At 47.1% G+C, this 21,689-nt stretch overlaps 1 protein-coding gene across 6 annotated transcripts in view; it reads left to right on the top strand.

Moving 5' to 3' along the window:
- Positions 1-8,056: 8,056 nt before the first annotated feature.
- ikzf1 (IKAROS family zinc finger 1 (Ikaros)) overlaps positions 8,057-21,689 on the top strand; it is a 127,968-nt gene continuing 114,335 nt past the window's right edge. For 4 of the 6 annotated variants that reach the window (XM_072508865.1, XM_072508868.1, XM_072508867.1 and 1 more), the window contains exons 1-2: positions 8,057-8,243; positions 10,458-10,520. In XM_072508865.1, coding sequence (XP_072364966.1) covers positions 10,472-10,520 — 49 coding nt within the window. In that variant the 5' untranslated portion in view covers positions 8,057-8,243; positions 10,458-10,471. The remainder of the gene's footprint in view (positions 8,244-10,457; positions 10,521-21,689) is intronic. The other 2 variants (XM_072508864.1, XM_072508866.1) reach the window with 2 other exon arrangements.

The following is a 21,689-nucleotide window of genomic DNA, read 5'->3' as shown; positions in this document are numbered from 1 at the left end:
CTACTCAAAAATCAAGGGCGCCTACGGTTCCATCCCCCGACCGCACTTTGGGAAATCAGACCATAAGACGGTGCTCCTTCTCCCGGCACACAAGCAGAAACTCAAGCGGGAGAATCCAGCTAAGAAAGTTGTGCAGTGCTGGTCTGAGGAGACAGAAGAGCTCTTACGTGACTGCTTCGAGACAGTGGACTGGTCCATATTTAAGAACTCAGCGACCAACTTAAATGAGTATGCCACCACTTCATCAGCAAATGTGTGGACGACTGCGTGCCAAAGAAAGTAGTACGTACGTTGCCCAACCGGAAACCATGGCTCAATCACGAGATTGACTCCCTACTGAAGGACAGATCTGAGGCGTTCAAGGCAGACGACCCTGACCTATACAGGAAATCCAGGTACGACCTCTGCAAAGCCATCCGAGATGCCAAGAGAGAATATCAAACCAAGCTAGAGTCACAGACAGACTCTCAGCGGTTGTGGCAAGGATTAAACAACATAACGGGCTACAAAGCAAAGCCGAACAGTATCTCTGGCAGCAGCGCACCCCTCCCCGATGAACTCAATGCATTCTATGCTCGGTTCGAGCAGGTAACCATCAATCCGCTGTCGAGTGCACCAGCAGCCAATAATTCTGATTTAGCACAGGGCTAAAGAGCTGGATTTTAAAGCAGACCAAGGCACGGTTCAATTCCCGTACCAGCCTCCCCGAACAGGCGCCGGAATGTGGCGACTAGGGGCTTTTCACAGTAACTTAATTTGAAGCCGACTTGTGACAATAAGCGATTTTCACTTTTTTCACTTTCAACCAGACCTCTACCCCCGGTGGCAATGCCGACCGCCACTCCAGCAAAACTCGCCGCCGTACAATCAGAGATGCGAAGGCCAAGACATCATCCTTCCTCCTCTCCATGAGCTCCGACTTCTCTGAGACCCCAAATATCGCTACCAAAGGATCCGGGTCAACCTCCTCCTCCACTATCCTGACTAAGACCGCAAACACTCCCGCTCAGAATCTTCCCAATATCACAACCCCAAAACATGTGCGCGTGATTCACTGGCCCCCGCCCACACCTCTCACACTCATCTACTACCCCCTGAAAGAACCCACTCATTCTTGCCTGAGTCACATGCACCCTGTGCACCACCTTAAATTGTATCAGGCTCATCCTTGCACAAGAGGAGGCCCTTTTAACCTACGCAGTGCCTCACTCCATACTCCCCAATTGATCTCCCCTCCCAACTCCGCTGCCCATTTCTCCTTGATCTTCACCTCCCTACTCCCCCAGCCACTTCTTCCCTCCCCTTCCACATCCGGAAGCAGCAGTCACTCCTGCAGTGTTTATCCCGGCAACCTAGGGAACCCCCTCCAGACCTTTCGCAGGAAAGTCCTTAACTGCAGATACCTGAACTCACTCCCCCTCGGCAGCTCTACCCTCTCTCTTAGCTCCTCTAGACTGGCGAACCCTTCCTCCAAATTCAGATCCCTCACCTTGACCAGCCCCACTTCCTTCCACCTCCTGTATACACTATCCATTCCCCCCGGCTCAAACCCATGATTCTCGCACATCAGCATTGGCACCAACATCCCTTCCACCCTAAAATGTCTCCTCAGCTGATTCTATATCTTCACTGCAGACTGCACCGCCGTGCTCCTGAATATCTACCCGGAGCCATTGGCAACGCTGCCGTCACCATAGCCCTCAAACTAGAACCCTTACAAGATTCCTCCTCCATCCGAACCCACTCTACCCCTTCTCCTTCCCACCACCGCCGCACCTTGTCCACATTCGCTGCCCAATAATAATGAAGCAAGTTCGGCAACACCAACCTCCCCTGCTGCCTCTGCCTCTGTAGCAGGGTCTTAGATAGATATAGAATTTACAGTACAGAAGGAGGCCATTCGGCCCATCGAGTCTGCACCGGCTACTGGAAAGAGCACCCTACCCAGGCCCACATCTCCACCCTATCCCCATAACCCAGTAACCCCACCCAACACTAAGGGCAATTTTGAACACTAAGGGCAATTTAGCATGGCTAGTCCACCTAACCCGCACATCTCTGGACTGTGGGAGGAAACCGGAGTACCCGGAGGAAACCCACGCGCACACGGGGAGAACGTGCACACTCCGCACAGACAGTGACCCAAGCTGGGAATTGAACCTGGGACCCTGGAGCTGTGAAGCATTTGTGCTAACCACTATGCTACCGTGCTTCCCCACCCTCGGTACCTTCCCCGCCCATACAACGTCCGAAAGGATCGTGTCCACTTTCCGGAAAAAGGCCTTTGGAGTAAAGATCGGGAGAGCTTGAAAGATAAACAAGAACCTTGGCAGAATATTCATTTTCACCACTTGGACCCTCCCCGCCAGCGTTAAGTGCAGTGTATCCCACCTCCTAAGGTCTTCACTAGCTTCCTCCACCGGCTTTGTTAAGTTCCACTTATGGAGCCCAGTCCATTCCCTCGCTTCCTGAATCCCCACATACCTAAACATATCCCTCGCTACTGTAAATGGCATCCCCCTAAATTAGCCCGCTGTGCCAGCTCATTCACCAGGAATACCTCACTTTTCCCTACATTCAGCTTGTACCCTGAGAGACCTACAAACCTCCCCAGCATGCCCATAATCCTTCCCATACTCTCCAACGGATCCGAAACATACAGCAAGAGGTCATCGGCATAGAGCGACACCCGAGGCTCCTTCTGTCCAGACTTCAAACTCTGCATGATATCTCCATGCTCCTTAACAAAGGCAATAACTGTCTAACAGACCTATCAATGCACCATCACCACAACAGTCCTTCTTTTCAGTGTTTTCAGGTAATTCTCCCTCATCATTCATCTGAGTTGCATGGAGCAGAACTCTTCTAGACTTCACCCTCCAGGGAACTGACACATGGACAATCCTGTCCTCCAGATCTCACTACAGCCCAATTATGCCCAATTCCTCATTCAGCTTCATACTACCCTCAAATGTATGCGTTGTGCATATCTAAGCCTATGGCTTCACGTGTCAGATCATGTGGTGCTTCTTCCTTTGAGGCCTGTATTAGCTCTCACCCTTCCTCAAGGAATGCAGTGGCTGGCCAGAAACTGATTCTTGGGTATCTGAGAGCATATATGCAGAAGGGAAAGGTGGGGGTGAGAGAAGGGGATTTATTTGAAAAACAAGATGTTCTTGGTCAGACTTTCACATCAGATAGCAGGATGAGGACGAGGTGGGAATTGAGAAAGAACATAAGGCAGGAGCATACCATCATCTTGAAAGCTCTCAGTAGGGGACTTCAGGGTGCGGCTATGCAGAGCTAGGTCGCATATTCGGTAGCTCCCGCTTGGAACGGACTTTTGGGCTCTTTTACAGGGCCCCCACGGCATTCGTTTGACATTTCCCGGTGTGGGAAGAAGACTGTAGCATTCCTCTGACAGTGTCCCCCAGGAATGTTATGTCTTTTGGCTACCAGACCCGGCAGAAACAGTAAAAGATTTGGCTGCAACAGGATAAACAGGGCCTCTTCCAGCATGCAGGCGGGGGAAGGGCAAGCTTAAAGCTGCAATCTGACTTGACTCTATCAAAGGTGAATTCTAGTAGCAGAGGGAACAACTGTGAAAAGATCTACCAAGGTCATTGAAGAAGCAGGGACGAGGCTTCCGGTGGCGGCCATGGAGGAGTAGGTCGCGCATTCGGCAGCTCCCGTCTGGAACGGACTCCCAGACCTTTTTCAGGAGTTTCCATAGACTTTTTGGGCCAGACTGGTGAAGCAAACACTTCCAAAAGGATTCCCTCTCGACTTCCGGTTGCGGCTATGCGGAGCTAAGCCGCACGATTCGGCAGCTCCCGCTACCATGGACTTTCGGGCTCGTTAGAGGAGCCCCAACTTAACTTTTTTTTTTGACGCAGCCCGTGGGGAAGGGAAGAGAGAGGTCCCCCTCCAACTTCTATGAAACGGACCAGAAGTGTAACGGCCAAAGGAGCGGCACTGGAGCAACGGGAGAAGCGAGGGGAAGAAAACAAAATGGCGGCGGCCAGGGACAAAGGGGAGCTGCAGGCGTTCATCAAGCGCTGCTTCGAGGAGCAGCGCAAGGAAATGCGCAAGGAGATGTTGGTGCCTATGCTTTCGGCAATTGAAGGAATCGGGATCACCCAGAAGGCCAACAAAGCTAAGATCCAGGAGGTACAGAAAAGAGTCAGTCAGAACGAGGACGAGCTCGTGGGCCTGGCGGTGAGAGTGGAGCAGAACGAGGCGCTACACAAGAGGTGGGCGGGAAGACTTGAAGACCTGGAGAACAGGTCGAGGAGAAAGAATCTGCGAATCCTGGGTCTCCCTGAGGGAGTGGAGGGGGCTGATGCTGGGGCATACGCGAGCATGATGCTCGAGGCGATGATGGGCACGAAGGCCCCTTCGAGGCCGCTGGAGTTGGACGGGGCACATCGGGTGCTGGCGAAGAAGCCCCAGGCAAATGAGCCGTCAAGGGCGATGGTGGTGAGGTTCCACCGGTTCACAGACAGAGAGTGGGTCCTGAGATGGGCCAAGAAGGAGCGGAGCAGTAACTGGGACAATGCAGAGATCCGAATATACCCGGACTGGAGCACGGAGGTTGCAAAGCGGAGAGCGGGTTTCAACCGGGCCAAAGCGGAGTTGTACCGGAAAGAAGTGAAATTCGGAATGCTGCAGCCAGCGCGACTGTGGGTCACATACAAGGGCCAACACTATTACTTCGAAACGCCTGAAGAGGCGTGGACCTTTGTACAAGCCGAAACGTTGGACGCTAACTGAGGGTTTGTGAGGGTCGGGGGGGGGGATGTTTTGGGGTTTGATGTGTGATGGTTGTTGTATATAGGGGGTCAATTACGCGCAGGAAATGTTACATGGGCTGGGGGAGAGAGACAAGGCTGCGACAGGAGCTGCGCTAGAGGGGGCGGAGCGTGCTTTGGAAAGGCGGGAAGGGGAATGAAGGAATGCATATGGATTGGGAGACTCCCAAGCGGGGAGGTCAATGGGACGGCGGGGGAAGCCGGGGTCAGCAGGCGTCAGCTGACTTACGGGAGTGACATGGGGGAGCAAAAAAGCGAGACAGGGATCTAGCGGGGGGGAGGGGAGGTGGGGAAGGGGGGAAAAAGGGTTGCTGCTGCACTGGCCGAAAGGGAATGGGACACAGAAGAGGTGGTCGGGACGGGGGTGCCCCCTCTGGGGGATTGGAGGGTGAGGGAGGCGTGGACACGGGCGGGACTGGCCCAGAAAAGGAGATGGCAAGTCGGCAGGGCGTGGGGGGGGTGAGAGCCCCTCCAATCCGGCTGATAACGTGGAATGTGAGGAGCCTGAATGGGCCGGTGAAGAGGGCTCGAGTGTTCGCGCACTTAAAGGGACTGAAGGCGGACGTGGCCATGCTCCAAGAGACACACCTGAAGGTGGCGGACCAGGTCAGGCTAAGAAAGGGATGGGTAGGACAGGTATTCCACTCGGGACTGGACGCGAAGAATAGAGGGGTGGCAATATTGGTGGGAAAGCGGGTGTCATTTGAGGCCAAGACTATTGTAGCGGACAATGGAGGGCAATATGTAATGGTGAGCGGTAGGCTGCAAGGGACGTGGGTCATGTTGGTAAACGTATACGCCCCGAACTGGGATGATGCAGGATTCATGAAGCGCATGTTGGGGCGCATTCCGGACCTGGAGATAGGAGGCCTGATAATGGGAGGGGACTTCAATACAGTGTTGGATCCAGCACTGGACCGCTCCAAATCAAGGACTGGAAAGAGGCCGGCGGCGGCCAAGGTACTTAGGGGGTTTATGGATCAGATGGGGGGAGTGGACCCATGGTGGTTTGCAAGGCCGCAGGCCAGGGAATTGTCTTTCTTCTCCCATGTACACAAAGCCTACTCCCGGATAGATTTCTTTGTTCTGGGTAGGGCGCTCATCCCAAGGGTGGAGGGGATGGAGTATTCGGCTATAGCCGTTTCGGACCATGCCCCGCACTGGGTGGAACTGGAGCTGGGAGAGGAGAGGGACCAACGTCCGTTGTGGCGGCTGGATGTGGGACTGCTGGCGGACGAGGTGGTGTGTGGGAAGGTGAGGGGGTGTATCGAAAGGTACTTGGAGGTCAACGACAATGGGGAGGTGCGGGTGGGGGTGGTATGGGAGGCATTGAAGGCGGTGATCAGGGGAGAGCTCATTTCCATTAAGGCTCATAGGGAGAAGACAGAGGGTATGGAAAGGGAGAGGTTAGTGGGGGAGATTTTGAGAGTGGACAGGAGATACGCAGAGGCCCCGGAGGAAAGATTACTTGGGGAAAGACGACGGCTCCAGACGGAGTTTGACCTGCTGACCACAGGGAAGGCGGAGGCACAGTGGAGGAAAGCGCAGGAGGCGACCTACGAGTATGGGGAAAAGGCTAGTCGGATGCTGGCACACCAGCTCCGTAAGAGGATGGCAGCGAGGGAAATAGCGGGAGTCAAAGATGGAAGGGGAGCCACGGTTCGGAGTGCGACGAAAATAAACGAGGTATTTAAGGCCTTTTATGAAGAGCTGTACAGATCCCAGCCCCCAGCGGGGGAAGAGGGGATGAGACGATTCCTAGATCAGCTGAGATTCCCAAGGGTGGAGGAGCAAGAGGTGGCTGGTTTGGGGGCACCAATTGGGTTGGAGGAGCTGAGCAAGGGTTTGGGGAGCATGCAGGCGGGGAAGGCCCCGGGACCGGATGGATCCCCGGTGGAGTTCTACAGGAAGTACGCAGACCTGTTGGCCCCGCTACTGGTGAGGACCTTTAATGAGGCAAACGAGGAGGGGACCCTGCCCCCGACAATGTCGGAAGCGACAATTTCTTTGATCCTAAAGCGGGACAAGGACCCACTGCAATGTGGATCGTACAGGCCGATCTCGCTCCTCAATGTGGATGCAAAGTTGCTGGCAAAAGTGCTGGCCACGAGGATCGAGGACTGTGACCCGGGGGTAATCCACGAGGACCAGACGGGATTTGTAAAGGGCAGGCAACTAAACACCAATGTGCGGCGGCTCTTAAACATGATAATGATGCCATCGGAGGAGGGAGAGACGGTGATAGTGGCAGCTATGGACGCGGAGAAGGCCTTTGACCGAGTAGAGTGGGAGTACCTCTGGGAGGTGCTGCGTAGGTTTGGGTTCGGGGTAGGGTTTATCAATTGGGTTAAGCTCCTTTACAGAGCAGCAAAAGGTATGGATGAGGCTGGCAGCAATGGAAGGTTTGACAGGGTAAGGCTTATCTGAATGTAGGCCTGTATTCTGATTGCTAGAGATTTCTGATGGGTGAGTGATGGAGTTTGGTGCATTCACAGTGAGTGGTCAGTGGTGTTGTTGGTAAGAGGCATCCTTGAAGATAATTCTCCGAACTTGACAACGCTTGTGAGATAATTGAACATCTTGTGGTGCTGCCTGGTCCTCAGTGAGACTCTAGAAATTGACATTCCTGGCCACTTCCCGCTATTCCCTTCCCGGCTTTTGCTTTGATGATCTCCATAAAAAATGTCTTTCTTTCTTTCGACCTCATGCAGTAAAACCTCCAGCGCCGAATAGGAAAACCTGGGGGGGGGGGGAGGGCTCTCTCTTGAATATTGCTCTATTTGGAATGCTTACCTTGGCAGTCAATTCCTGCACAGACAACAGAAGCTTCCTAACAATGGGAAAGGAGGAGGCAAGGGAGTGCTGTGTTTCTACCACCTGCCAACGATTTGGTGCAGTTTATGTTTTTGCACCCTAGTGAGGGCAGGGGGAGGGGAGAAGGGGGCAAAAACATGTTTAAATCCAGATGGCAAACTACTCGTTAAAATCCCCCCAATCTGGATAGTGACACAACTGCAATGTGACATTGCTGACTGTCTAACCTGTGGTGTTCCTCATTCTTGGAATGTGTGTACTCCACACATTACTTTCTGTGTGTGCCCCCCCCCATCATCCCCATCCCACATGAGCATGTACAGGAACATGTCGTGCTCCCATCCTTTGCTGCACTTCAGCACAGTCAGTACGGTGCAACAAAAGCTCCCTGACACTCGGTGCCACCACTCAGCACACAGGGCATTTAGCTTTGAGCGAGCTGAGCTGAGCCCTGGGCTCTTCCACCAATCCCAGCACGAGGGTGTGTGCGCACGGCCGGCGCATTGGAAGGAGGAAGTCGAGCGGGGAGAGATGTACAACCGCAGGGAGTCCAAGTATAGCCTGCACATGGAGCAGGAACTGCCGGGCTGTGTCTACCGCCAGCGAGGAGGGATACAGGTAGGAAAGAACTGCCAGCCAACTCGTGCAACTTGCTTCTTAACGCCGTTTAATAGCGTGCAGCCGGCACACACACACATACTCAATCAGGACTTGTACTGGTGTGGGATTGTCAGAGTGAAGAAAAAAAATATGGAAAGTCAAATCATGATTGTTTTTGCATTCCAGTTTGGAGGAGGCACCTGTTACCTCGGCTGCAGTGTGTTCCTGCCATTGCTGCCTGAAGTTCACTGTGTGACCCAGTTAATTTCGGGGGCTCATCTGCAAAAATCGGAATATGCCTCTACCCATATTTAGCTAGAAATATAGTTTATATCCAAAGTTTTTTGAGTGCATTGTGACTATCATTCTGCGACGCTGCAGAAACCCCCAGCACATTAATGCGACTGTCAAAAACTATTGAGAAGCTGCAGTTGTTTCTGTCGTTTAGTTGCAACTGCGGGAAACTCTGGCTATAATGCTCGAAAATAATTTTGCAGCAAAGAACTTTGCGTGGCAAAACCATTAATTAATTTTGTTCCGAAGCTGATTTGTCAGCTTTTTCACATTCTGGCTCTGGTCGAGGAATTTGCATTTTACAAGTGGCACACTTTTCCCTCCAGCGCTTTACACCACTCAAAAGTTTTTAAAAACGTAATTGTGGCGATTAGTTTGGAGGTGTTTTCCCCCCCATTAGAACCCCTCAGATGCATGGTCGGGAGAATGAGGAAGGTTAGTTGAAATATTTGGGGAAGTCGTTTTAAACAAGTTCTGTTTGTAGCTGTGGTATCGAGAACTTTGCTTATTTAAATAAACTGCGACTTATAACAATTTGTGGGCACGTGTCCGTGGTACAGATTTTAAGACATATTGGACAAATGCTCCAATGAAAGAAGATGCTCGGATTATTTCATTCCTACCTAGAATTTGAAAATTGAACATTTTCTGTTATATTAGTCATTTTGTAATTGGACAGTACAGAGCAATGCTGTAGGAGGAACTCATTTATTTTCAAGGCTTGCTATTAGCCAAATTAGTATTCAGATATTTGCATAAGATAATTTTGTGTATACAGAACATTTTGGGGGTGGGGAGGCAGTAATTTAGAAATATTTGTCATTTGAGGATTTGGACATAATTTGTTTTAACATTTTTATAAATTCGTTGCCATGTTGTGTTTGCAACTACCAGTAAAATTTGTAAATGCTGGACCTTAAAATTGTTATTTGGTGATCTTCATAATTAATTAAATTGCTGGTTTTGCAACTTCTAGTTTCCTATTGTTGAATATTAAAGTGCACCAAATTTTCACAGACACTGCCCGAGACCAATCACTGACAATCTGCAATCCCAGCAAAAATTGTTTTAAAAAAAAATAAAATTGTGCCCCATAAAACCTCAACCGTCTACTCCCTGGTGTTTGCAGTTGCTTCAAAACCAGTGTTTTAGAACATAAAGTGTTACAGCAAAAGAGTAGCAGCTTCCCACCATTCGTTCCAAATCTGTGGAGCCATCTGTCAGTAAAACAGGAAGGCATGGGTTCCCTTTCTCTCCTGGGCTTGTTTCGCTATTTTAGGGAGATTCACTTCTCCCTATGTAGGAGCTAACTGAAGGAATTGGTTACTGCGACTTCTTGAAGTGGGGACAGAGTACAAAGCTGCTGTTCTGCCCATCTGCTGCTATATGAGGTGTATTCATTATTAATCGAGGCAGAGCTGTGCTGCTCAAATATGCAGTCCTGCTTGGGTAAATGAGACATTCTTCTGTAAATTGCTTCATTTTTGATTGCTGATTGTACAAGTGTCACAAAGCTGACTCAAGGTTCATCGATGCATGCTCAGTAAATTAGAGAGAACATAACTATAGATCAACCAGAGAATGAATTCTGTGCTTCTCTTCACATACAATGACCCAGGGCCATTTAATTTTCTGCTTAATTTTGTTGCAGTCAGTTTGCATTTTTGGGTTATTATGGAGTGGGAAATTAACAATAAATAACAAATTTCGTCAACCTCTGCCTGTAATGAAATTTCTATAAATCTTTATAATTTGTGAAAGATCAGGGTCTCCTTGTCAGACAGTAATGTATAGTTCTTTTTTCAAGAGTATTTGGAACTGAAGGAAGAAGGGCATATTTTTCTATAGCAGATACTGAGCTGGAATAGTAAGCAGTTTCATTATCATCCATCCATGTAACTTGCTGCATTATTCCTTTCCCCCCCCCAAACACTATAGTGCACAAGCAGAATATGGAAACTGAAGAGGCACAGGACATTCCCCAGCTGTCAGGTGAGACAGGTAAATAGCATTTATGTATTTACGTCATATTCTTAGAAAGCTCTCTTTTTTTACATAAAAGCACGCTTGCTGCAGATTTTTTTAATGTGTGCTGTATTATAGGAAGTTGATCATACAAACTTTACATTAGAACACACATGCCAGATGAACCCACGTGAACTGATATATTAAGGATGGAGATTATACATGCTCGTAGAAAACTTTTCTTCTTAGATAACCCTTTTTGGATCCACAATAAAACCTGAGTAGCTTCTATTCAAAGTATAAATCAAAGAGTGAAGTTTATTGAAAAGATATTCATATTAGTAATCAAGATAAAAATGGTACATGATGGATTGAGGAACTTGAGGGAATGGCTCCTGGAATTAACTGCATGAAATAGAACACAACATAATTCCTCCTTTTTATTTCTACATTTCAATCCAGCTTTGCTTTGTTTTATTTCTACTTTCATAATAAGAAAAATTAGCAAACAACGAAGGTACATGTTTCCTAGTGATTTCCATGCGCAAAATTCAAAGTTGGTGTTATTTAGCACTCATGCTTAATTTGGTCAAGATATTATATGAAACACAGTCATTAAACTTTAAATATACTCAGTTAATAAACTTTGTTCAATCATGCGCAATGGAATATTACCTATTTAGTCCCTGCTGGTTAAGGCTTATTTCTCGGCAGCCCTTTGCACAGACGCGGTGTGAATGTGAGACATTTAGTATAATTATTAGTTTCACACATCCTCCCTCGTAAGCAGACCACACGATCTGCAACTCTATTCCACATTAGCCATTGCGTTGCTTTTGTACTAAAGTCCTCAGACATACATCGTCCCACACAAATATATTTTCCCACACAAATATCACAATCTTAATTTGCGAATGTTAAACTGTCATTTGCAGCTGTTAAGATAAAATATTGAAATATAGATAAAATTGCAAAATTCACTTGTTACAACTCGTTAATTTTTAAAGAAAAAGTACATAACTAGCTAGAAGACTGATAATGCAACTAGCTATAATTGCTGTTCAAAAGCATGTCGCACTTCCCATGCATCAGTTATTCTGCTAAGTCCAGGTTCCTCCCAGCAGCTGCTTATCTTCTAGTCCAGATCTTGCTGCCAGCTGCTCATCTCCCTGTCCATGTCCTTTGAAAAAGGCACCCCTTTACTGCTCCAGGCCCTTTTCAAGATCTGCTCCCCCTTGATCCCATGCAGTTTGCAGGAACAACATTTCGCAAGTTTCATTCCAATGATGCAATCTCTCACTGGGGTGAACTTTGAAAACTGTCCTTTATTCTGGAACATCACTGAAATGTTTCTGATCTGCTTCCTCATTCTAGAAGTAGATGACTGGAAGGAAAAATGAAACAAGATCAAATTATCAATTTAAAATAAAAGTCAATTTTTTAACAAACAGAACATCAGCTTGTACTCATTGAAGGCTAGAATATTAAACTTGGCTGATCCTTGATTCTTCTAAGTGCAAAATACCTGAGTATTTCTCTTGACCATTGTTCAGCATCTACTGTTTATTTAACTTCCACTTGTACATCGAGCTCCTATGGGATTTTGCAAAGCATGTTGCTGTCAACGGGACAATGGCTTGCTGCCCTTTGTCTCTTCTTCATCAATCAGATAGAGGAATAATGAGCAGCGCAAAGTCTAAACCAGAAAACAGGTATGGAAAGGAAAAGGTTAGGTATTAAAAATTGGATTAAAAGGGCAAGAAGGAAAAGACAGGAAAAGTTAAAAACAAACTTCAAAAAAAAAGTCTCCCAAGTATAATAAAATTGTAGGAAGGGGTCTTCACACAGGACAAAGTTTCAGTGTCAGGGAGGTTGTTTGGCTAAAATTAAGACTTACCACATTGTTGAAAATCGCTTATTGTCACAAGTAGACTTTAATGAAGTTACTGTGAAAAGCCCCTAGTCACCACATTCCGGTGCCTGTTTGGGGAGGCCGGTACGGGAATTGAACCCACGCTGCTGGCCTTGTTCTGCATTACAAGCCAGCTGTTTAGCCCACTGTGCTAAACCAGCGCCTTAGATTGAAAGGAACAGGCTTGAGCTTTTTGTGGTGAGCTTAGCCTGTATCTTCAGCATCAGTACAGGAAGTATATGCCGTTTAATGTGCTAGAATCGGAGTGTGATGTCAAGGTGACATTTTTGCAGATCTTACAGAGCAGTAGAGTGTCTTCAATAACAGCTTTCAGGATTTGTGTTCAACTGCACATCTTCTGAAAATGGGTCATGTTGGACTCAAAAAGTTAACTCAATTTATCTACAGATGCTGTCAGACCTGCTGAGTTTTTCCAACAGTTTCTGTTTTTATTTCAAATTTCCAGAATTGCAGTATTTTGATTTTATGTACGTTTTGGAAGTTGCCGCCTAACTTACACATAAATAGCGGCGAGCACTTTTTTAAAGTTACTATCACAGAAAAATCCAGCCTGTTGCTCCAGTATCAGTTTCTTTACTCGCATTGCATTAGAAATGCAGCTTGGATAATAGGTTGATCCAAGGAAAGGAAAATATGCTTCAAGAGTAGATTTTTATATCACAATAAAAGTAACATATATTTTCTGCTGGGTACAGTTCTAAAGGAACCATACACTAAATACTTTTTTTTAAAACCTAACTTTTCAGAAATGAAATACTATAATTTCCAGAAATTTAAGCAGACAGGGGCCAAGATATTTCCACTGTTAAGGAAGGAAAGTTCCCAGTAAATATTTCTCCACATTTTCTGAACTACACCTGCAGTATGAAGATTTATAAAAAATTGCCATTGCTTTTGTCTTTCTGCTTTGAATTTTGGATACATTGATACTGTTGTATAACTGTCACCTGTCACTTATGCCTCATAGCTAAAATCAATTTTGGTTGTGTTAAACTGCATAAGCCATTAATAAAATAAGAAAGTTTAAAAAGATTGGCCTCAATTCTCCAAGCAGTGGCAATGCTGGACACATAACTGTGGCGCACAAAGTTTCTTCGGATCCAACACTGAAGCACATTGTCTTGCTGGGATTGGAAGATCCCAGGAGAAATGTTAGCAAGGCGAGGGTTCCCTTGAACATCCAAAACCACCAGGTTACATGGTCACCTTGAGTTGTACTGCTGCGCCACCCTCAACAGCCCCCCCCCCCCCCAATCCCTTACCCGGCCCTTCGATATGCTGGCGTCAGCAATGCACCCCTTTCCCCATCAGTGAGTGGCACCTGGCTTGTGATGTGGGGATCCTCATCAGCTGTCCCTGTCAGCAGGGGTACTGGTGGCTGCCGCAACCCATTTCAGCGATAGACTCTGTGGCCACTTTCCTGTTTCCCCCAGCGGCGTCTATTGTGGGTTTCCTCATTGGTGCGCCATGTGTTAACCTGTCAGCGGGGTGGCAACTAGTTGTGTAGTGGAGATGGTTAACTTGTGCTGCCAGTTGCCTCCATGGTTAGAGGCTTGTGTGTGGGCAGATCCTACAGGTTAGGGGTGAGTGAGGGAAGTGTGTATTTGTTGGAGCTTCGCTGCAGTGTGATGGGAGGCCTGTGCGTAACACAAAAGCTGTGACAGCGCTGGCCGGGGGCAGGATGGATAGGAACAGGGGTGTGGTGAATCAGCAGAACTTGCAGACAGCTCGTGGTCTTGAGGGGTGGGCTAACTGATAGTGTCACTGGTGAGGCTTCTACTTTGAGAGGATGCCAAAGGCCATGGTGCACATGTCAATTGTTTTGGGTGAGCTCTACTATTCCCCTGCTTTCTCTGCATTGGGAATGCGCTTCTGAGGCGTGCACTGAGGAGCATCAACACCTTGTGGGCCGGTGATAGAGCATGGCCATGCCCATCCCGTTGATCTTACTACTGGGGTCTGAGGGTTTCCAGAGGGGCGGACTGGGTGGGCTCCCACGTGACCAGAGGCTCTCTGAGAATTTACAGTGAACAGTCAGCAGTGTGAACAGCTAGGAGCCTGTAAGTTGCACACAAGAGGTGTATTTAAATACTGCAACAATGGTGGTCTGAGCCAGGCCACCCCGATCCCGAACATGACACCCCGAGGCACCAAGTCATTCCCTGCTACTCCCTGCTGCCCAGGCAACCACTCCCCAGAATTCCTGACAAGTTTAAAGAGTTTTCTTATCTTCTCACTCCCCTCAACAGTCATACATTCAGGCCTCGCTTGTAAATACATGCACCAATGCGCGCCCGCATGACTCCTATCCGAGAGGGGTGGAGCATTGCAGGGGGGTGAAGCATGCGGTATCCAACCCACTAATGACATTCAAATCCATGAAAATGCAGATGATTAAAAATTTGCTCTTGGGGTGTGGGCATCGCTGGCTGGGCCAGCATTTGTTGCCATCCCTAATTGTCCTTGAACTGAGTGGCTTGCTGGGCCATTTCAGTGGGGAACTTGGCCCGCTGCCACGAGGCAGGAACCTTACCAACCCGCCAGCGGGAGACCTGAGCATCACACTGGAATCAGCGGCGTGTGCAAGTTCCGATATTTTTGCTGCACCCAGTATTCTCTGTCTGATCGCAACTCTCACCGTCGGCGGAGTGCAGCAGCGGGTCCAGACTATTCTCTTTTGCTTAATATGTACAGTTTTGAAGGATAAAATGTGTTAATGTCTGCACGTTTCATTAATTACTTTCAGATGAACGTTCTTCTTGACTCTATTCAAAGTTTTGATTCAACTCACTCCTAAGAGAAGAAATGGCGCCTTTTGTAATTTAGCTGTCAGCCTTAATTAGATTGGACCCTGAAGTTACACAGTTTATTCGACAAAATCAAGATTAAGTGGTATTCACATAAAGTCTGACTGTGCAGCATACACACACACTTTGGTATGGGGAAAAGGTGTGGCAAGGGAAGGTAAAGAAGACAGGATGGAACTCTTAAAAAATATATTGATAATGTTGGAATTACTCGCAGATTAGGCGAACGTCCGACTGACTTGCTGATTATTTCCAACATTTTCTATTTTTGTTTCCGATTTCCTGCACCCATTGTTTTTTGCTTTTGTATTAGTGTGGAGCTCTGCATTATTTAGAGTTACCATTAGTGTTGCTTCATAGGTGCACATTTTCACTCCAATTCAGGTTTAAAAAAAATCAGTGGAAAACATCTGGGAGTAAGTGCATTCTGGATCTAAAATAAAGCATCATGTTAATAATCAAAAAATTCAGATATAATTGGAATTCCTGAGAAAAGCAATTTGGAAGGAGAAAATACGACCCTGAAAATAAGTAATTACATAAAACCGTCTACTTTTGTTGTAAAGGAGTTGGCTTGTATTTTTGGCTGTGTCTGTACTGTCTCCAATTCCACAGAATAACCCTGCAACGCTTGGTGCCACAAGAGCTTTCGAATATTCTCTTATTTTAGACTGGAAAAAAGACAAAAACAGCCTTTTACCCATCACTTTTACCACAATGTCAGGAAAAATAGAGACAACATTCCTTTAAAATGATTCATGGAACAAGGGCTTCACTGACAGGGTCAGCACTTATTGCTCAGCACCTAAATCGGATGGTCTTATGAAGCAGCACCACTGTGCTTTTGAAATCTTGAAACTCACCTTTTGGAACCTTGTTGTCAGACTTAATTGGATTGAACGGGGGAATGGGGGGGACAGGGTGGGGGAGTGGGCCGAGGGATCTCTTTCGGAGGGTTGGTGCAGACTCAATGGGCTGTATGGCTTCCTTCTGCACTGTAGGGATTCTATGATTCTATGAACCCTAAATTTACCTGCCATTTTCAGCAAAAACAAGATTAAATGGTATTCACACTTCATGACCTAATATGTGCTCTGTTATATTATTTATTTTTAAATTCATTTTTACAAGATATGGACTTCGCTGGCTAGGCCAGCATTTGTTCCACATCCCTAATTGATCTTGAGGAGATGGTGGTGAACTGCTGTCTTGAACCACTGCAGTCCAGTGTTATGTATCCTTTAGAACAAAACAAACTTCATGATAATTCTAATTCTTTTGAATTAAGTGGAGGGCAGAAAGTAATAATGTATCAGTAATGATATTTTGTTATTATAAATTGTGGAACTTTTAGCTGAAATATTTAGGGCCAAGTTTTCAAGCTCGGGTTGGGAAGCCATCACCTGAATAATTTCCAGGTCCAAACCCACGCAACCATTGCATCGCTCATAGAATCATAGAATCCCTACAGTGCAGAAGGAGGCCATTCAGCCCATCTAGTCCACACCAACCCTCTGACAGAGCACCCTACCTAGGCACACTCCCTTGCCCCATCCCTGTAAGCCCACCTAACCTTTTGGACACGAAGGGACAATTTGTCATGGCCAATCCACCTAACTTGCACATTGTTGGGCTGTATGTGATGCTATTTCAAAATCACAATTCACTAATTCATTATGAGGAGCTGCCTGTGGAGCACGCGTGGCAACGGCAGGGAGCAGCCTTGCTGGGGCCTGTACTGCCTTGCTGAAGAACGCAGGCAGCAGCACATTGGAGGGCCTGCACCATTAATGCGAACAAATATGGCGATGCAGCCAAATGAAAGGAAATGCGCATGATCCTGCGCAAAGCCCTCAGGTGCTGACACGTTCATCATTTAGAAACAAACTTTCACTTCTCATAGTCTTGAATCTGACACATGCACCAGATTGTTTGTGTTGGCTGAATTCACAATTGGGAATTTCCCTTTTCACTCCCCAGCCTGAAAGCTTCTTAGGGAGTTTAATGAGCCACTAATTGAAGGGAAATGGATTCCCCATTTTCCCCCTTCCCATCTCCTTTGAAAATCGTTGAAGGAGTTGGGATCCAGAGACACCCTCTGGGAACACGGTGGCACAGTGGTTAGCACTGCTGCCTCACAGCGGCAGGGACCCGGGTTCAACTCCAGCCTCGGGACTGTCTGTGTGGAGTTTGCATTTTCTCCCCATGCCTGCATAGGTTTCCGCCGGATGCTCCGGTTTCTTCCCACAGTCCAAAGATGTGCAGGTTAGATGGATTTGCAATGCTAATTTGCTTCTTAGTGTCCAAAAGGTTAGGTTGGGTTACTGGGTTACGGGGATAGGGTCAGGGCGTGGGCCTTGGTAGGGTACTCTTTCCAAGGGTCGGTGCTGACTCAACAGACCGAATGGCTGCCTTCTACACTGTAGAGATATATATATAACATCAATTTTAAATCACTCCTGCAGCCAATCCTTTCCTCGTCAGCAATTGAAAATTCGGCCCTGAGTTTCTCATTAATAAGTTGTCATAAATCATGCCCAATATAATGTTGTAGTTGCCCTGATTTAAATACATTTCTGAAATGTAGGTTTCAAAAGTTTCTTAATTGGATTGAGCTTGTTAATCCACTTTAAAATATGTGAGTCAATATTATGCCTAAAATCTTGAAATCTCTTAAAGTTTCTGTATTAATCCCAGCCATTATTTGGAATATTGATAGCCAGCCTTAAGATCCCTTTTCTAGATTTTATTTATGCCATGTACGTTTGTTCATTAATTGGCAGATTTAATATAACAGCAAGTTATATCGAAATAGCACCTTTAACAAAAACTTCACAAATGGTAGAAGGCAAAATGAGACACCCAGCCATGTAAGGTGACTTGGGCCGATGACTAAAAGGTTTGTCAAAGAGATAGCTTACAAGCAGCATCTGAAATTAAATTAGAGAGATAGAGGGTCAGAGCGATTTAGGGAGGGAATTCCAGAGCCAAGACACTAGGCATTTGAAGGCCTGGCCACCAATGGTGGAGCAAAATCAGGGATACACAATCAGCTAGAGTTAGATGTATATAGGTATCTCCGAGTGTTGTGGGGCAGGAGGAGGTTGTAGGAAAGGGTATTATGGGTAAGGGTTTAGAGAGCACCAAAGTATATCATGGAGTTCACCTGACCCTCAACTTTAATATCAACTACCAATCCTGACCACCCCCCAAAAGATACAGTACTCTATAGATAACCCTTGATGACTTTCCAAACAGCATCCACAAGTTAAACCTTTTTAAAATAAAGACAGCAGGTTTAAATTCTCTTCAAAACAGGTATTACTTTGAAATCATCAAGTGATCTTTAGATTGCGGAAAGAGATCATAACATCTTCTTGCTGTGAAAGCAGCTCTTCACCTCTGAAAACGAAACCAAAAACACACTGCAGCTGCCAGCTCAAAAACGAAAGTGAAAGACAGACAGACAGCCCAGCTCCACCCACACACTGACATCACTGCAGCTATTTGATAAACACCCATTTCTTAAAGGTACAACCACCTGACAAGGGAAGGACAAGGCCATGGCAGGATTTGAAAACCAGTATGGACATTTTCAAATCAAAGCATTGCTTGATCAGGAACAAATGTTGGTCAGCGAGCACAGGAGAAAGGAAACAGGCAGCAGAGGTGTGGATAACCTCAATTTTGCGGAAGGCGGAATATGGAGGGGACAGCCAAAATTGTGTTGGAATAGTACGTTTAGAGAAAACAAAGGCATGAATGAGCGGTTGCGCAGCAGATGAGCTGAGACAAGCTCTGTTGGGCGATGTTGAGGAGGTGGAAATCGGCATTCTTAATGATAGTGTGGACATGTGGTCGAAAGGTCATCACATGGTCAAATATGTAACCAAGGCTGTGAACAGCCTGGTTCAATCTCAGATAGTTGCTGGGCAGAGGGATGGATTTTATGGTTAGGAAACGGAATTTGTAGCAGGGACCAAGAACAATCACTGAAATCTTCCCAATATCGAGGCGAGGGGTAGTGACGGCAGATCTGTAGATTATTGGAACCGCGCGTGAAGAGAGAGAGTATCAGCTAACATGGCAACCACACTAGAGCCAGAATTTTCAGGATGGCAGTGGCTTGGACCCCAACATTCGAAGAGTTGGCAGGGAACCCACCCATCGCTCGGAGAAAGTCTCGCCTTGAAATTCTGCCAGCCAGACAGGTCAGCCGGCAGCTCTCCAGTCATTACAGGAACTGCATTGCAGTGGCCAGAAGAGGCGTTGCAGCTAACTGCCTGCAACTAAGCGCCGGGAACTAGAGGGCAGTGGCAGACATCAAAGGGATGGGATAGACCATGCCAGGGGGGTGGGGGGTGGGGGTGGGGGTTGCAAGGGGGGAGGAGGACATCATGAGGTCCTAGGGGGAGTTTTGTTCAATTTTGGGTCGTCCGTCCGCCCCGCTCCACCCACCCGATCTATCACCTGCCCGCTAACCTAAAAAGGCCGGGTGGGAAAAGGCCCTTAAGTTGACATTGAGTGACCACTTAAGGGTCTTAATTGAACCACATTGGGGTGGGCAGGATCCCAGAGAGACTCCCGTCCATGTAATTTCATACTCCCCCCCCCCCCCCCCCCCCACTTCCCCCAATCTAAAAACCCACCAGGATTCGGAGTATAAGATTCTGGCCCAGGAGGGGAATTTGGGTGGTCAGTTCAGTGGGAATAGTGTTGTGGAGCAGGAAATGGGTCTTATGGATAAAAATGACTTGGAGTGGGCACGCAAAGAGGTAGGAGAGAAAATAAAGACGCAAAATCAGGACTAGGGCAAGGGGAAACTTTGGATGATCTTTGGCCCAATGGATTTGTGGAAGGGATGAAAATGACAGAGGCAGCTGATCAATGAAATGAAATGAAATGATGGTCTCAATCTTACTAGCAAAGAAATTCATAAGCTCTTCACACTTATTCTTGGAGGTGAGGGTTGAAGAAACATTGAATAAAGGATTACGATGATGGGTTTATAGTAGAGGAAAGAAGTCGGGGCAGCCGCAGAAGGACATATGCCTGGAATATGTGCGGGGAATATGGGTGAAGAGTTATAGAGCTGATGGCCTTATCCGTGATCAATGCAAGGAGAATAGTGTGATGACAAGATCAAAGGGGTGGCCAAGAGTATGGGTTCGGGAGTTTACATGGAGGGAGGGATTTAGGGAGGGAAGGAAGGTTGTGAACTCAGATGAATGATGAATTGAGATGGAGCTTGAAATTACCAAGGAGGAAAAGTCGTTCAGTGCAAAGGCTAAGAGAAAAGCGATGAAGATACCATAGTGACACAGCATCTTGTCACCCCAATCATCTTAAACATTCACTCTCTACACGACCAGTGCATCATGGCTGCAATGTGTAGCATCTGCAGCATGCATTGCCGAAACATGCCAAAGCTTCTTTGGCTATACCTCCTGAACCCATGATCTCTGTTATGTAGAAGGATAAGGGCAGCAAATAAATGGGAACATCATTGTCTTGCCTGTAAATTTCCCTCCAAAACACAAATTTATCCTGGTTTGGAAGTATAGTGCCATTCCTTCATCACTGGAACAAAATCTGATACTCCCTATTGAACAACAAATAGACTGGCCAGGTTCAAGATGGTGACTCACCATCACCTTTAGGGCTGGGCAGTCACTGGCTGTCTTACAAAGAATGGTAGAGTAGGTTGAGCCCATACTCATTGGAGTTCAGAAGAATGAGAGCAGCTCCTATTGAAACATACAAGGTTCTGAGGGATCTTGATAGGCTAACGGTTGAGAGAATGTTTCTCCTTGTCGGAGAATCTAGAACCAGGGGAGTCAAAATGGAGAAGAGAGGAATTTCTTCCCTCATCAGATCAGTCTTTGGAATTCTCTGATCCAGAGGCCGAGTCATTAGAAATATTCAAGGTTGAATCGGACAGGCTTTTGATCCACAATCGAGTCGAGGATTAAGGGGAACAGGGAGAAAAGTGAAGTTGAAGCTTCGATCAGATCAGCCATGATCATATCAGATGGCGGAGCAGGTGCAAAGGACCAAATGGCCGACGCTTGCTTCTATTTCTTCTGTTCCTATAAATGCTGGCTGTGCCAGCAAATTCTGATATCCCATGATTGAATAAAAAAAACTTCAGGATTCTCCGTTTGGGAGACTGAGCGGGACTCTCCGTCCCACCAGAACCGTTTTCTAGCGCGGCGCACCCCCGCTGGGAGCGGGATCTTCCGACCCGGCATGCGGTCAATGGGGTTTCCCATTGTGGCTACCCCCACGCCATCAAGACATCCGTGGGCGTGGCTAACGAAGCGGAGGATCCCGCCGATGGAGAATACCGCCCTATGTTCTCCTGCCAGAGGCAAATTGCTAATCCTGAGGCAACTCGGTATCCCTTGCCATGCAAATTTTTGCACAGTCGAGGGGCACAGCTGAGAGTGGCAGGCAAGAAATCAC

Source organism: Scyliorhinus torazame, chromosome 6 (genome assembly GCF_047496885.1).
Source record: "Scyliorhinus torazame isolate Kashiwa2021f chromosome 6, sScyTor2.1, whole genome shotgun sequence".
Classification (NCBI taxonomy): Eukaryota; Metazoa; Chordata; class Chondrichthyes; order Carcharhiniformes; family Scyliorhinidae; genus Scyliorhinus; species Scyliorhinus torazame.
Note: the sequence above shows the minus strand (reverse complement) of the source record. Positions and strands in the feature narration are given on the sequence as shown.